Source organism: Aquarana catesbeiana, linkage group LG06, assembly GCF_042186555.1.
Source record: "Aquarana catesbeiana isolate 2022-GZ linkage group LG06, ASM4218655v1, whole genome shotgun sequence".
Lineage (NCBI taxonomy): Eukaryota > Metazoa > Chordata > Amphibia > Anura > Ranidae > Aquarana > Aquarana catesbeiana.
The window spans coordinates 148627278-148643928 of NC_133329.1; the positions used below are offsets into that span (position 1 = coordinate 148627278).

General features: G+C 44.2%; 1 protein-coding gene across 1 annotated transcript; it reads left to right on the forward strand.

Annotated features, from left to right (window-relative positions):
- The first annotated feature begins 7292 nt into the window (after window positions 1-7292).
- Window positions 7293-9335, forward strand: LOC141147689 (probable serine/threonine-protein kinase DDB_G0277449). The gene is made up of 3 exons (XM_073634896.1): window positions 7293-7440; window positions 7897-8025; window positions 8352-9335. Exons 1-3 carry the CDS (start codon window positions 7309-7311, stop codon window positions 8505-8507), a joined length of 417 nt encoding a protein of 138 aa, XP_073490997.1. The 5' UTR covers window positions 7293-7308; the 3' UTR covers window positions 8508-9335.
- The last annotated feature ends 7316 nt before the right edge of the window (window positions 9336-16651 follow it).

The window sequence follows — 16651 nt, forward strand, 5'->3', positions numbered from 1 at the left end:
AAACGAGTTTGGGTGAGCTGCAGCTATAGATAGATCTGTCCTCCTATATTGGATCAGGCATATGACTGTGTATGACCACCCCTGCAGTTCTCCCTGATATAATGATATTCCTTTAACCCTTTTGCTGCTATGACAATTTGCACATTTTGGGGCCTAAGGATTACTTAAAGTGGATCTGTACTTTAAAAATGAAGATTTGCTACATTATAGGGAAAATATAGAAATAGTAATTGCTCCCAAGTAGCACCCAGCAAGATTTATCTTTTCTCTGGAGTCAGAGGGGCTATATTATGTGGGGGGGGGGGGGGGGGGGCTGTGACATGTGGGAATCTAACTTATGATCTTCTGTACAAGCCCACTTTGTTCAGAAAACGCCCCTGGGACAATCGGACCCTTCTAGTCATGGATGGCTGGAATCTAATGGCAGGGAAGTTTTATGGTCCTGGGCTCCCAGGAGGGGGATTCCCCAATTTAGAAAGGTGTAGTGAATGGGTAGTTTTACACCTACCAATTCTGAATGGTGTAGAAGTGATTGGGCCTCTTTATAACCACCCCGATTTTCTTCTACAATATGCAGCAAATCCGGCAGAATTATTGTAAAACAAATGACAGCTTCTATTACAGCCTTGAACTTGTTTTGACCCTACGACCTGTACATCATGTACAAGTCATATCCTTGCAGGTCATAAGGTCAAAAAGTCAGCTACTGTAGCTACTCTCGTCACTATAAATCTTTCACAAATGAAGACATGCAATCTATTTAGAAACATAAAGCTATTTCACTTTATTTAACCAAACTACTTAGCACCTTGGAGTCGTGGTAAACAGGAATATCTCTTTTCCACCATTGTCATTTAGTGTTTTGTGAAGTAGGTGTTCGATTTCGGTAAGGTAATAACATGTCATGATTTCTATTTATCTTGTAGTCAGTGAGATGGTCAGCGAGGCAGTCAGCGAGGCAGTCAGCGAGGCAGTCAGCAAGGCAGTCAGCAAGGCAGTCAGCGAGGTAGTCAGCAAGGCAGTCAGCAAGACAATCAACGAGGAAGTCAGCGAGGCAGTCAGCAAGACAATTAACGAGGCTGTCAGCAAGGCAGTCAGCGAGGCAGTCAGCAAGACAATCAAGGAGGAAGTCAGCGAGGCAGTCAGTAAGACAGTCAACGAGGTTGTCAGTGATCCTGTCAACCAGGCTGTCAGCGAGCCAGCCAATGAGCTTGTCAGCAAGCCAGTCAACAAGGTGGTCAGTGAGGGAGCCAACCAGGCAGTCAGGGATGTGCCCGGAACCAACGTGGGATGCGATCCACCAGCTGACTTTAACCTTGACAGCTTCATCTTTCATAAAATACTTGGTCAAGGTAGTTACGGAAAAGTAAGTAATCAAAGATATATGAACAGCAGGTTTAATGTATTGCGAGTTGCTGGTTATTAATATTGTCAGTGGGCTAACAATAGGCTGTCGGCGGAGGTCATACCACTGTATTACTTACCACTTCCCATTTACATTACACGCGCTAAGCTGTGTTACTCAATGACAAACTGAAATCTATTATTTCCAATATGGCATGTTTACACCATAGTGATGTGTTATGCCCTGCACACACGATCGGACATTCCGACAACAAAATCCATGGATTTTTTCCAACGGATGTTGGCTCAAACTTGTCTTGCATACATACGGTCACACAAAGTTGTCGGAAAATCCGATTGTTCTGAACGCGGTGACATAAACACGTACGTCGGGACTATAAACAGGGCAGTAGCCGATAGCTTTTATCTCTTTATTTATTCTGAGCATGCGTGGCACTTTTTGCGTCGGATTTGTGTACACACGATCGGAATTTCCGACAACGGATTTTGTTGTCGGAAAATTTTATAGCAGGCTCTCAAACTTTGTGTGTCGGAAAATCCAATGGAAAATGTGTGATGGAGCCCACACACGGTCGGAATTTCCGACAACAAGGTCCTATCACACATTTTCCGTCGGAAAATCCGACCGTGTGTACAGGGCATAAGTGTGTGTTCAATGAAATTGGAACATAATGCATTTAATGAAATGTGCTTTAAGGAAGGTACAATAAAGTTGTTTTACATCATTGTTAAATTTAAAAAAATGCCAACACACATCATCTCAAATGTACTTAGTGTGTGTTAAATTAATGCAAAGCGAGTGGAGTGATTCTAGCCTAAAGTTATGTTAGTGGTGTGCTGTCTGTCGGAGGTGTAATACACAATAAGCAGCTCGGCACATCATCTGTTGATAAGGCAATTAATCTAATGTGTATTTAAACTGTATTAAGCAGATTCTATAGAGTTTGGCTTCAGAGCTTCATAACCTTTAGCCCCAATATAGGAACACTGAATACAGACTTAGGAGTGAGTGTTGGCTGTAGTTTTCTCTAAATTTGCTAAAACCCTACTGCAGCCTGATAAAAGCCCATTTAAAGCTATCCCCGTTCACTAATGCCGCGTACACACGGTCTGACTTTTCGTCTACAAAAGTCCAACGGATGCTGACGGACTAAAGCTGGCTGGTAATCCGATCGTGTGTGGGCTTCTCCGGACTTTCAATGGACTTTTTCAGCCTCAAATCCGACGGACTTTAGATTTGAAACATGCTTCAAATCTTTCCGACGGACTCGAGTCCGGTCGAAAAATCCGCTCGTCTGTATGCTAGTCTTGAGGACAAAAACCCACGCTAGGGCAGCTATTGGCTACTGGCTATCAACTTCCTTATTTTAGTCCGGTGTACGTCATCACGTAAGAATTCGATGGACTTTTGTGTGATCGTGTGTAGGCAAGTCTGTTCGTTAGAAAGTCCTCCGCAAGTCCGTCGAAAGTTCGTCGAAAGTCTGTCGGACAGGCTGTCGGACTTTTGTAGCTGAAAAGTCCGACCGTGTGTACGCCCCATAACAGTCTAGAAGGTAGTGACTAACAGTCAAAACCACTTTCAACTTGCTGAAGGCCTGCTGCGTTCATGCTCTATAAACTGTGTTTTCATGCTAACAATTGTAGCCAGGCTGGGGGTTGCTGCTGGGGACCCAGTGGTAACCTTTTCAGAACCTGGTGCTGAATTAGCTCTAATCATTTGTGTCCTGTGTTTTTTTTTCTTTTTTTTTTAGGTCGCCCTGGCATCCCATCCTGCCACAGACCAGAAACTGGCAGTCAAGGTAGTAAAGAAAAGGCAATTATTAAAAGAAGATCCTAAAAGTGTACTTATAGAGAGACAAATACTTGAAAAGGTTGGAGAGAGTCCTTTTTGTACACATGCCTATGGAACCTTCCAATCAGAAGTAAGTGTCACATTCCTATCAATCACTCATCAAATCACATCCATATTATCTATTTCCCAAATCCCCAAACCAGAAAAACATTAGAGATGGTCCAGCTTCACAGAGGCTGCCATTGTAGAATGTTGGGAATTCTGGTCGCTCTTATTTTGGCTTTGTTTTCACTGACTCAGATCAGGTATACCCCTGTACTTCTCTCTAGACATGTGCGCCGTCAATAAATTAGTTAAGTTTCGTTCCGTACGAAAATTAATTCGTATTTCGTAATTCGTGTCTGAAAATTAAATTCGGATTCGTACGAAATACAAATTTTCCTTAGATTCTTACTTTTTGCAAAATAACGAAAGTTCGTTATGATGAATTTATCATTATGAGGGGCTCCCACCATCCCTGTGCTGTGCTGACTTCCTGGGTTTTTAACCTTTAGGTTCGTTAACTTTTCGTAAAAATAACGAATGTTCGTTATGATGAATTTATCATTATGAGGGGTTCCCACCATCCCTGTGCTGACTTCCTCTGATTGGTGAACAAAACACCAGTCACGTTTCCGTTGTAACGGAATTTGGATCCAAAATTCCAAAATTCGTTAACGAAATTTCGTATTTCGTATAAAATTCATAAGCATAGAAATTCCCATAGGATTCCCACCATCCCTGTGCTGAGTTCCCAGGTCTGTACACCTGCTGTGTCCATTATGAGGGGTTCCCACCATCCCTGTGCTGAGTTCCTGGGTCTGACTGTACACCCGCTGTGCCCATTATGAGGGGTTCCCACCATCCCTGTGCTGTGCTGACTTCCTGGGTTTTTAACTTTTAGGTTTGTTAACTTTTCGTAACAATTACGAATTTTGGTTATGATGAATTTATCATTATGAGGGGCTCCCACCATCCCTGTGCTGTGCTGACTTCCTAGGTTTTTAACTTTTTATTTCGTACAGAATTCATATGCATAAAAATTTGTATTTCAGATTCGTACGAATGTACAAACTTCCGGAAATTCGTGCAAATTTTTGATTCGTACGAAACTAATCGCACATATCTACTTCTCTATGATAGACTCATTGTAATGGCAGCCTGGTAGAACATGTTTGCATGTTATGTGGCTCTGTATATTGCTTTCCCAATGAGGTGAACATATATTTAAAGTTCTTGCCAAGCTACGTATTCTGAACTAATGCCGCGTACACACGAGCGGACTTTCCGGCATACTTGGTCCAGCGTACCAGAGTCCGTCGGACAATTCAATCGTGTGTGGGCTCCAGCGGACTTTTTTTTCTCAAAAGTTTGACGGACTTAGATGTGAAACATGTTTCAAATCTGTCCGACGGACTCGAGTCCGGTCGAAAAGTCCGCTCGTCTGTATGCTAGTCCGACGGACAAAAACCGACGCTAGGGCAGCTATTGGCTACTGGCTATGAACTTCCTTGTTTTAGTCCGGTCGTACGTCATCACGTACGACTCCGTCGGACTTTGGTTGATCGTGTGTAGGCAAGTCCGTTCATTTGGAAAGTCCGTCATAAAGTCCGTCAAAGTCCGCCGGACAAAGTCTGCCATAAAGTCCGGTCGTGTGTACGTGGCATTAGATTTAAAGTGAATGTAAACCCAACAGTGACCATCTCTTGTTTTTTTCCCACTTGGTCTATTAAATATACAAATCAAAGCATTCTGCTATACCTGTTCAATAAGAACAGATAAAAAAACCTGTTGATCCTGTGAGAAATCCAGTGCTGTTCTTTGTTATCTTAAGCCCAATATTTCTGCATTTCTGACAAAACACAAACCCCACATCCACTTTACCTTTTTGAACCTATATATTTCTCTCTGCCTTTTACAGGAAGATCTTTTCTTTGTTATGGAGTACATGAGAGGAGGAGAGCTATGCGACCTGATCAAGTCTTCTGCTCCATTATCAACTGCTGCAATAAGGTACGGCTCACAAAGATACTGTTCAAGGATGCATTTACACCTGCACCATGTGAAGTGTTTATTTGCACTTTTTTGCATGTTTATTGTGCAACAGCACAGGACAGCCTATTCACTTGTATGGGCTGCCCTACATGTGCCAAATGTGCCAAAGTAACTCATGGATTTTTTTTGGCAGTGAGCCTCACGCACTTTTGCAATGTACATATTGGTGCGTTTTTTCAGGCAACTACTACCTGCGTTCGAGATGTCATTAGGAATCAATGGCACCACGAGTGTGATATGCATTTTGGCACGTTTTTCACGTGGTGTGACTGTGGCCCGAACAAAGGGTGAGGGCTAACAGTCATAATGAAGGATTTTCATAAATATAGTATTAATATAATAAGTCCTAATTTTATAACAGCCCACACACACCTCAGTAAGCCTTCATCAGGAAAAACCTCTGCTGTATACCTCTAGCCTAATGTCATACCTGCCAGAAAATGGCTAAATCCTTTAGTTTATTTTAGTGTGCAAGGCTGTATCTTCAACCCCGAATAATCAATGTTCCAACCTGACAGATCTCAGCCAGTGGTTGTCAGCTACCACAGACATGAGATTTTTGGTCAGAACAGGTGACTTTTACCCAATCTCTATGGGCTGGTTTAGGACCAATTAATATATTACCCCAAAAACTGAACAGTGCCTATCATTGTCAGAGTAATACATTCCTTCCTATGACTTGCACAGCAAGGAAGGAATCATCTATTGTTCATTTATTTACTTATTTCTGTGAGACATGTGATATTAATAGACCTTCTCTCTTTTTTTACAGATTTATTGCTGCCGAACTTCTTTGTGCTCTGCAATATCTGCACGGACATGGTATCATTCATAGGTAAGCGTTTCCACCATGATCTTGCCTTCATATTTGCCATTCTTTATTAAAGGATAACACCACCCAACACTGGTACTCTAGTTGTGGGTGGGTGTACAAGGGTTGAATTGCCTGCTGCCAGTTCTGTCGCCTGCTGCTGAAGCTTTTGTGCATCTAAGTTAAAGAGCCTCACTTTCCCATACTCAATACATTTTAATTAAATATGTCATCAAGCTAAGAATCTCTCTCCTTATAACTGCAGTATTTGCAGATGTCCCCTTCTAACACGGCTCCCTGTCCCATTCAGCAGCCCCACAATACCAGCCACAGATGTAAAGATTGCTCTGGGCTCCATCAACCCCCATAAACCAGTAGAAGAAACAATATTGAGGCACACTTCATCAATCCGCAATGTGTCTACAACTTTATTAAAGACATGTGGATAGAATTACTCCCCAGGCTTTCTCATTCGAATACATATCGCCCCCTACTGGGACTTAATCATGTCCCACTAGAAGGGTAAAAATGTGACAGGGGAAGATGGCCTATGGAGTGTTTCTACTCCCTTGTTTTCAATAAAGATGTTAAAGCATTGCAGAATGACAGACTGGGACTTGACATGGTTTCTTCAACTGCAGTAAGCTGGGAACTGAACTCACGAGGTTCATGCTGAGATTCATAAAGTGGTGCAGAAAGTTAGTAGGTGATCTAACCCGTTGGCACCCATCTAAAACTGACCTATTAGTATTGGGTGAACTTTGATTTTAAATATTTGATCTGTAAATATAACTCTCTCCTTTTCTTTTACAGAGACTTGAAACCCGAGAACATACTGCTTGACAGCTCTGGCCATGTAAAAATCGCAGACTTTGGCCTTTCTAAAGTCGATATGTTCGGATCCAAGAAAGTGTATAGTTGTGCCGGTACTCCAGCCTATATGGCCCCAGAGGTAAGTAAAAAAACACCCTTCTTTTGCCCCTTTTACCACATCCATTTTATATTATTATGTTTATCAGCCATATCATAATGAAAGAACAAGAATTTTGGAGATGAAGGAAGCAGGGTCACAATGATTGTGACAAGAAGCCTAAAAAACATCAGGGGCCACACTGTGACCTGTCATTTCTACCAATTATTACTTACCTATTATTACTGCTCTGTGTATGGTTGATCATGTGCTTTATTTTATAGTTACCCTTTCTCTCTGTTTTATCAGGTTTACTCTAACAAACCCTACGATGCCATGGCCGACTATTATTCACTTGGTGTCATCCTGTTCGAAATGGCCACAGGAGCAGAGCCAGAATCAGTCCGATCCAGGAACTACTTCTATCCAGGGAACATCGACCCTGACCTTCGAGATGTTATTGAGCGAGTAAGTATAGATACTCTAGAATTAGAATTATCTAAGAGCTATAGGTCCTTAGTGTTGTCTATATAAAAAAAGGCTCTTCTGCATTGCTATGTCCCATAGTGATGAAGAGATTAGAGTCAGAAAGCACAGAGGGGGGTATATGACTTCTGAAAGTGTTAAATACAGATTTTATGGCAGGATATTGACCACACAGGAGGTCAGCATTACATCTGAACTACCCGTGTGACATTCTGAAAATATGAGCTGTTGGGGGGACTCCTAGACCAGTTCAGGAATGTTACCTTATATCCTTCTAGCAGACATACCTTAATTTAAAACTACACTAAGGAATTAAAATATGACAGTATAAGATTTTTTTTGTTGTTGTTTAAATAGCCGATACTAAACTGGCTAATTTATCATTTTTTATTAGTGACAATCTACTGTATGCTAAATTTCATATCTTTTTCATTACAGCTTCTTGAAGAATATCCGAGAGATCGCTGGTGGGCAGTGAAAAGACTGCAAGAACACCCCTTCTTCAGACCTATTGACTGGAAGAAGTTGGAGGAAGGAAAGGTTACATCACCATTGTGTATGCCAGAAGTAAGTCCATTGGAAGTACAATTAATATAATGTGTGCACATACAAGGAGATCATTTAATAGGGAGCTGCCTTCAGTTACTAGGAATTGCAGAATAATTATAAACTGCAAAAAAAAAACAAAAACATGATCATCTGTACATTTGCTATATTCCACATGCAGCCAACTGCTAATTATTATTATTAAATATCATTATAAGTTCATAGAAGAACTGAAATATTAGTTATAATGGTAACAGGTAGTATAGTGTTACATTTGAAAATGCATCTCCTGGTTGGTATGTCTTGTATTGAATGATAAGTCTGATTTATGTATTTTCTTGTTGCAGTGCCCAGAAATAGACACAAATGAGCAATTTGAAGTGAAGAAACTGATTCACTACAGAAGAAAGAAAGAGAGGAGAATTGCAAATACGCAACAGAGATTGTTTGATGGCTTCAGCTTCATAAGCAAGAAATGGAGCAAGATGCTGAATAGGAATTGAAAGAATAAGGTCTGCTGGTATTTAAGAAAGACTCACTAAAACTAAGCCAGGCCGATACTTTGCTGGTCTTTGTATCCCCGGCATTGCCAACTAGACTTAGGGAGCCAGCTGTGACCCCAAGTGCGCATGCACGAAATCCAGATGCGCATTCAGTCAGCCTTCTGAGACATGTGAAGTGTAATTCTCATCTCTCCTGACATGGATCGACATCGCAGGACAATATCAATTGGATTTACATTGTGGAATATAACCCTGGCTCTTTCGGGTTGGAAGATTGCCAACAGATTGCCACATTTGTGCATCACTCATCGTGATAGACATGGAGAAACATTGCTGGACGACATTAATGACATTGGATTTACATTGGATTTACAAAGAAGTATCAAGCTGCTGTGACCAGGGAACACAGGACTTGCATGCTGGAGGAGATCTGGAAGCAAGAAGTAGCAGTCAAGCGGAGGAGAGTAGAGCAGCGTTCTGTGACCGGGGACACAGAACTATTATCCTCCTAGAGAAAGGTCAGTGTAGAATGCTGTGGCCGGGGAACACAGCATTAATAGTCCTGGACTGGCTGAAAGCAGTGGTCCGTTCACTGCCATGTGTCAGGTCGTCATGTGGAGTTACCAAGTCATCTCCGGCCTGGTTAGCACAATGGTAGTGCCTTCCAAAGATTGCCACATTTGTGCATCACTCATCGTGATAGACATGGATAAACATTGCTGGACGACATTAATGACATTGGATTTACATTGGATTTACAAAGAAGTATCAAGCTGCTGTGACCAGGGAACACAGGACTTGCATGCTGGAGGAGATCTGGAAGGAAGAAGAAGCAGTCAAGTGGAGGAGAGTAGAGCAGCGTTCTGTGACCGGGGACACAGAACTATTATCCTCCTAGAGAAAGGTCAGTGTAGAATGCTGTGGCCGGGGAACACAGCATTAATAGTCCTGGACTGGCTGAAAGCAGTGGTCCGTTCACTCCCATGTGTCAGGTCGTCATGTGGAGGTACCAAGTCATCTCCGGCCTGGTTAGCACAATCGTAGTGCCTTCCAAAGATTGCCACATTTGTGCATCACTCATCGTGATAGACATGGATAAACATTGCTGGACGACATTAATGACATTGGATTTACAAAGAAGTATCAAGCTGCTGTGACCAGGGAACACAGGACTTGCATGCTGGAGGAAATCTGGAAGGAAGAAGTAGCAGTCAAGCGGAGGAGAGTATAGCAGCGTTCTGTGACCGGGGACACAGAACTATTATCCTCTTAGAGAAAGGTCAGTGTAGAATGCTGTGGCCGGGGAACACAGCATTAATAGTCCTGGACTGGCTGAAAGCAGTGGTCCGTTCACTGCCATGTGTCAGGTCGTCATGTGGAGGTACCAAGTCATCTCTGGCCTGGTTAGCACAATGGTAGTGCCTTCCAAAGATTGCCACATTTGTGCATCACTCATCGTGATAGACATGGATAAACATTGCTGGATGACATTAATGACATTGGATTTAAATTGTATTAGATAACCCTGTCCATTTTGGGTTTGAAGATTGGAAATAGTGGTGGTTTGCCATATCAATAGACCACCTTTATGCATCACTCATTGTGATTGACATGGATCAACATTGCTGGACGACATTAATGACATTGGACTTATATTGTATTACATAACCCTGTCCATTTTGGGTTTGAACATTGCAAATAGTGGTGATTTGCCATATCAACAGATGACCACCTTTGTGCATCACTCATTGCAATTGACAATGGCGTTGCTAAGGGGGTGCGAACCGCACCTGGGTGACACCCGCCAGAGGGATGACACCTGCCAAACGGATGACACCATGGCTGGATCTAGGGGGGGTGCTGATTTTAGTTGTGCCACCCCCCCCAGGCTGCTGTACCAGGTCTCCCCCCCCTCATCCCTGCACTCACGGCTGGGACAAGGGGGAGCTTAAGATAAAGATCTTCATCCTTAAAGAAGTATCAAGCTGCTGTAACAAGGGAACACAGGACTTGCATGCTGGAGGAAATCTGGATGGAAGAAGTAGCAGTCAAGCGGAGGAGAGTAGAGCAGCGTTCTGTGACCGGGGACACAGAACTATTATCCTCCTAGAGAAAGGTCAGTGTAGAATGCTGTGGCCGGGGAACACAGCATTAATAGTCCTGGACTGGCTGAAAGCAGTGGTCCGTTCACTGCCATGTGTCAGGTCGTCATGTGGAGGTACCAAGTCATCTCCGGCCTGGTTAGCACAATGGTAGTGCCTTCCAAAGATTGCCACATTTGTGCATCACTCATCGTGATAGACATGGATAAACATTGCTGGACAACATTAATGACATTGGATTTACATTGGATTTACAAAGAAGTATCAAGCTGCTGTGACCAGGGAACATAGGACTTGCATCCTGGAGGAGATCTGGAAGGAAGAAGTAGCAGTCAAGCGGAGGAGAGTAGAGCAGCGTTCTGTGACCAGGAACACAGAACTATTATCCTCCTAGAGAAAGGTCAGTGTAGAATGCTGTGGCCGGGGAACACGGAATTAATAGTCCTGGACTGGCTGAAAGCAGTGGTCCGTTCACTGCCATGTGTCATGTTGTCATGTGGAGGTACCAAGTCATCTCCGGCCTGGTTAGCACAATGGTAGTGCCTTCCAAAGATTGCCACATTTGTGCATCACTCATCGTGATAGACATGGATAAACATTGCTGGACGACATTAATGACATTGGATTTACATTGTATTAGATAACCCTGTCCAATTTGGGTTTGAAGATTGGAAATAGTGGTGATTTGCCATATCAATAGACCACCTTTATGCATCACTCATTGTGAATGACATGGATCAACATTGCTGGACGACATTAATGACATTGGACTTATATTGTATTACATAACCCTGTCCATTTTGGGTTTGAACATAGGAAATAGTGGTGATTTGCCATATCAACAGATCACCACCTTTGTGCATCACTCATTGCGATTGACAATGGCGTTGCTAAGGGGGTGCGAACCGCACCCGGGTGACACCTGCCAGAGGGATGACACCATGGCTGGATCTAGGGGGGGTGCTGATTTTAGTTGTGCCACCCCCCCAGGCTGCTGTACCTGGTTACCCCCCCCCATCCCTGCACTCACGGCTGGGACAAGGGGAGAGCAGCCTGGAGCAGTGTCCACAAAGGAGAAATGACAGAGGAGAGAGCCGGGAGTGCGGGATGTGCTTTCCCCCTCCTGTCACCAGAGCGATCCGCCATAAAGCATATGACGCGGAATCGCTCTTACATTAAACAGGGGCAGAAAAATTGGGCCTTAGGCAGTGGTGGTGGTGCCACAACACTGTAATCCCTCACAGTTACTCTTGTTGAGCGCAGGAACAAGCCCTGCTGTTAAATATTAGATCAAAAATTGTAATTACACGCCCCTGTTAAACAGGGGCAGAAAAATTGGGCCTTAGGCGGTGGTGGTGGTGGCACAACACTGTAAAGCCTCACAGATACTTTTTATTGAGCGCAGGAACAGGCCCTGCTGTGAAATATTAGATCAAAAATTGTAATTACGTGCCCCTGTTAAACGGGCAGAAGAATTGGGCCTTAGGCGGTGGTGGTGGCACAACACTGTGTAGCACCCTCTACCTAAAGGTAGGTGCTAGAGTAGTATTTTCTTTAGCTCAGGGCCCAAGTGCAGGTAAATTTAGCCAGGCCTGTGCTTTAGGTTGGACCTCGTTGTTGTGATTTGGGACTGGGAGTGTTCAGTGTAGTGGGAGGTGTGGCCACCTGTGTTCTGACTCAGAGATGCCTCCCCTGTATTCAGAAGGATAGTTCTGGAAGAGAGGTTGGACTTGAGATCTGAGTATTAGGCAGCTCATGTGAGGAGCCCTGACCAATTTTCTTGCGGTATTGGCAGGGGGCAGGCCTCTCATATAAGCTGGGGTCACATGTTTCCAGGGAGGAGTTCTGGAAAGTAGGAACACACAATAGAGTACCGAGTTGCTGTTCTGGGTGTCCCCACATGGGGATGCGCTGTGCGTGGAGAAGGAATGGAGGAACCGCCAGGAGGGAGCTTAAGATAAAGATCTTCATCCTTAAAGAAGTATCAAGCTGCTGTGACCAGGGAACACAGGACTTGCATGCTGGAGGAGATCTGGAAGGAAGAAGTAGCAGTCAAGCGGAGGAGAGTAGAGCAGTGTTCTGTGACCGGGGACACAGAACTATTATCCTCCTAGAGAAAGGTCAGTGTAGAATGCTGTGGCCGGGGAACACAGCATTAATAGTCCTGGACTGGCTGAAAGCAGTGGTCTGTTCACTGCCATGTGTCAGGTCGTTATGTGGAGGTACCAAGTCATCTCCGGCCTAGTTAGCGCAATGGTAGTGCCTTCCAAAGATTGTGTGGATGTCTGAGTCTCTGGGCCATCGGGGAGAGGCTGTGTGTGCTTCTGGCCCTTTGATGCACATGGATAATCCCATCATGTGAGGAATTATTCAGAGTCATTCTTCTTGTTCAAATAGAAGTAAAGAAATAGGATATAGGTGTTAAACAGGGGCAGAAAAATTGGGCCTTAAGCGGTGGTGGTGGTGGCACAACACTGTAAAGCCTCACAGATACTTTTGTTGAGCGCAGGAACAGGCCCTACTGTGAAATATTAGATCAAAAATTGTAATTACGCGCCCCTGTTAAACAGGGCAGAAAAATTGGGCCTTAGGCAGTGGTGGTGGTAACACAACACTGTAAAGCCTCACAGATACTTTTGTTGAGCACAGGATCAGGCCCTGCTGTGAAATATTATATCAAAAATTGTAAATATGCGCCCCTGTTAAACAGGGGCAGAAAAATTGGGCCTTAGGTAGTGGTGGGGGTGCCCTGAACCGAAAAAATTCTTAGCTATCATCATGAAAATTGAGGCGGAATAGGATAGTCACTCAGCATATGCAGTCTTCAAGGGATCCCACATCCATAGAAAAATCATTCGGAAACATCAGCATCAGGTGCTTGGTAGCTGGTGATCCAAGACTGATTCATTTTTATGAATGTGAGCCGATCAACAGAGTCTGTGGACAGGCGCACTCTGTGATCGGTTACAAAGCCTCCAGCAGCACTGAATGTGCATTCAGAAAGAACGCTGGATGCAGGACAGGCCAGTAGCTCAATTGCATATTGAGCAAGCTCTGGCCAGTGGTCTATCTTCAAGACCCAGTAACTCAGTGGATGTTCTGGTGGAAAGGTCTCCAAGTCTGATCTTGCCCCTAGATATTGCGGCACCATGTAATTCAGATGCTAGCGATGGTTGCTGGAACCAATCAGACCTGGGCGCTGAGGACAGAAGAATTTCCTCAAGGCATCGGTCAAATGGCCACCTTCTCCACTGCTATTTCTGTGACTGAATGAAGCCTCAGCAACATGTTGTCCAACACCAGGAAATTTAAACCTCCCAGGCTCTGGAAACGCATTGCACAAACCTTTCTGCAAGGCCTCCCGAAGATGTTTCATCCTCTGCTCCCTCTGCGAAGCCTTGTAACGTGGATCAAGAAGGGTTGCCAGCCAGTAATGATCCCTCTCCTGATACCACAAATCCTAGGGTCCTTTCGCAGGCTTTGCAGGATCAGGGAGGCCATGCAGCATAGGTTTGCAGAGGCATTCGATTCTGAGTCCTCTGGGTCACTAAGGATGACATGATCCTCAACCACCTACTCCCAGCCACGTACAACTCCATGGGATTCTGGGGCCTGCAAACGATCCCTTGAAGACTGCTACTGATGCTGAGTGTTATCCCCCACCTCCATGCTGACACAATCCTCCTCCTCTTCTTCCTGTGTGATCGGCGGGCCTGCAGGAATACTAGTATCTGGATAAAGGGGGCCTTGAGAGGTAAGGAAGTACTCCTCTTCCTCCCGCTGTTCTGCCTCAAGTGCCTGTCCATTATTCCACAAAGCGTGTGCTCCAACAGGAAGACAAGAGGGACAGTATCACTGATGCATGCACTGTCACTGCTCACCATCCTCGTGGCCTCCTCAAATGGTGACAGGACAGTGCATGCATTCTTGATCAGTAGCCACTGGCGTGGCGAAAAAAAGCCAAGCTTCCCTGACCCTATCCTGGTGCCATACTCACACAAGTACTTATTGATGGCCATCTGCTGCGTGTGCAGCTGCTGTAGCATTGCCAACGCTGAGTTCCACCTGGTGGGCATGTTACAAATGAGGCGGTTCTTGGGCAGGTTGCATTCTCTTTGAATGTCAGCCAGTCAAGCACTGGCATTATATGACCGACGGAAATTACCACAGACTTTCCTGGCCTGCCTCAGGAGATCCTGTAAGCCCGGGTACCTAATTAAGAACCGCTGCACCACCAAATGCAGGACGTGAGCCAAAAAGGGAACATGGGTCAAGTGTCCCTGTCGGAGGGTGGAGAGGAGGTTGGTGCCATTGTCGCATACAACCATCATCCCCTCATAATCCCCTCCCTCCTCGTCACTGGAGCAAACTTAGCAGTATGCTGCAGCGGGGGGAACATGACTGACAGTTTCTTGACCTTCTTGGGCACCCCCTCTCTCTAGGCTTATGTTACTCCCTTCCTCAACCTGGGTACCATCATCGGAGCCTTCAAATCGCTGCGCATCCTCCTGCAGCATGTACCCGTCACTGTGGTCGAATGGGACTACTCCGTGCATGATGGTGGGGCTAGGGAAGGAGTGTTTGTTGACAAGGAGCCAATGGAATAGGCCGCTTTGGCAGGCAAACTACTCTGAGCCTGGGTGACGGAGGATGAGGAGGGCTTTGTTATCCATTCCACCAACTCTTCTGCATGCTGTGGCTCAAAAACACGGCCAGCTGCAGGAAAAAATGACAAGCATGCCCCACGGCCGCGTACTGAGGATGCATCCAGGACCAGCACTGTCGACTGTAGACACAGAGCCTGCTTGTCCTCTTTTAGTGGCCTATGAGCGTCTGCCTCTCCTTGGTGGCCTTCCGGACATGCTGTAAATTTTGTTTAGCAAAAAAACACTACACTGTATTGTGTACTGTGTACACCACCAGGAAAGTAGTAGCAACTGCACTAGGGGTGCACGGTACTGTGTACACCAACAGAAGTGTAATAACAACTATGGGTGCACTGTATGTATTGTGTACATCACCAGGAAAGTAGTAGCAACTGCACTAGGGGTACACAATACTGTGTACACCAACAGAAGTATAATAACAACTGTGGGTGCACTGTATTTATTGTGTATACCACCAGGAAAGTAGTAGCAACTGCACTAGGGTTGCACGGTACTGTGTACACCAACAGAAGTGTAATAACTATGGGTGCACTGTATGTATTGTGTACACCACCAGGAAAGTAGTAGCAACTGCAAAAGGGGTGCACGGTACTGTATACACCAACAGAAGTTTAATAACTATGGGCCTACAATATTGACCACCAGAAAAGTATGAAAAACTGTATGCAGCGGATATATATATATATATATATATATATATATATATATATATATATATATATATATATATATATATAAAAGACTGACTGTATATAAATATTAAATACACTGCAGCTAACTGAATCACCTGCCTGCCTGAAGTATATTAGAAAGAGTACACCAGGAACGGCCTGCAGTGAGATATAGCTAAACTATATGCAGTGGAAAAATATACAAGACTATCTGTGTGTGTGTGTGTGTGTGTGTGTATATATGTATATATATATATATATATATATATATATATATATATATATTTATTAAATACTCTGCAGCTAACTGAATCACCTGCCTGCCAGAAGTATATTAGACTACACAAGGAACGGCCTGCAGTGAGATATTGCTAAACTGGGTACAGTGGATAGATAGATAGATAGAGATATATGTATATATATATAGTCAATTAAATACACTGCAACTAACTGAATCACCTGCCTGCCTGAAGTATATTAGAAACAGCACACCAGGAACGGACTGCAGTCAGATCTAGCTAAACTGGATACAGTGGATATATATATGAGACTGACTATATATATATTAAATACATTGTAGCTAACTGAATAACCCGCCTGCCTGCTCAATCTAAATGACACTCTCTCTCCATCCACGCCAGCAACGACACACTACACGAGGCCAACGTGCAGGCGGCCTTATATAGTGTGGGGCACCCTGCCTT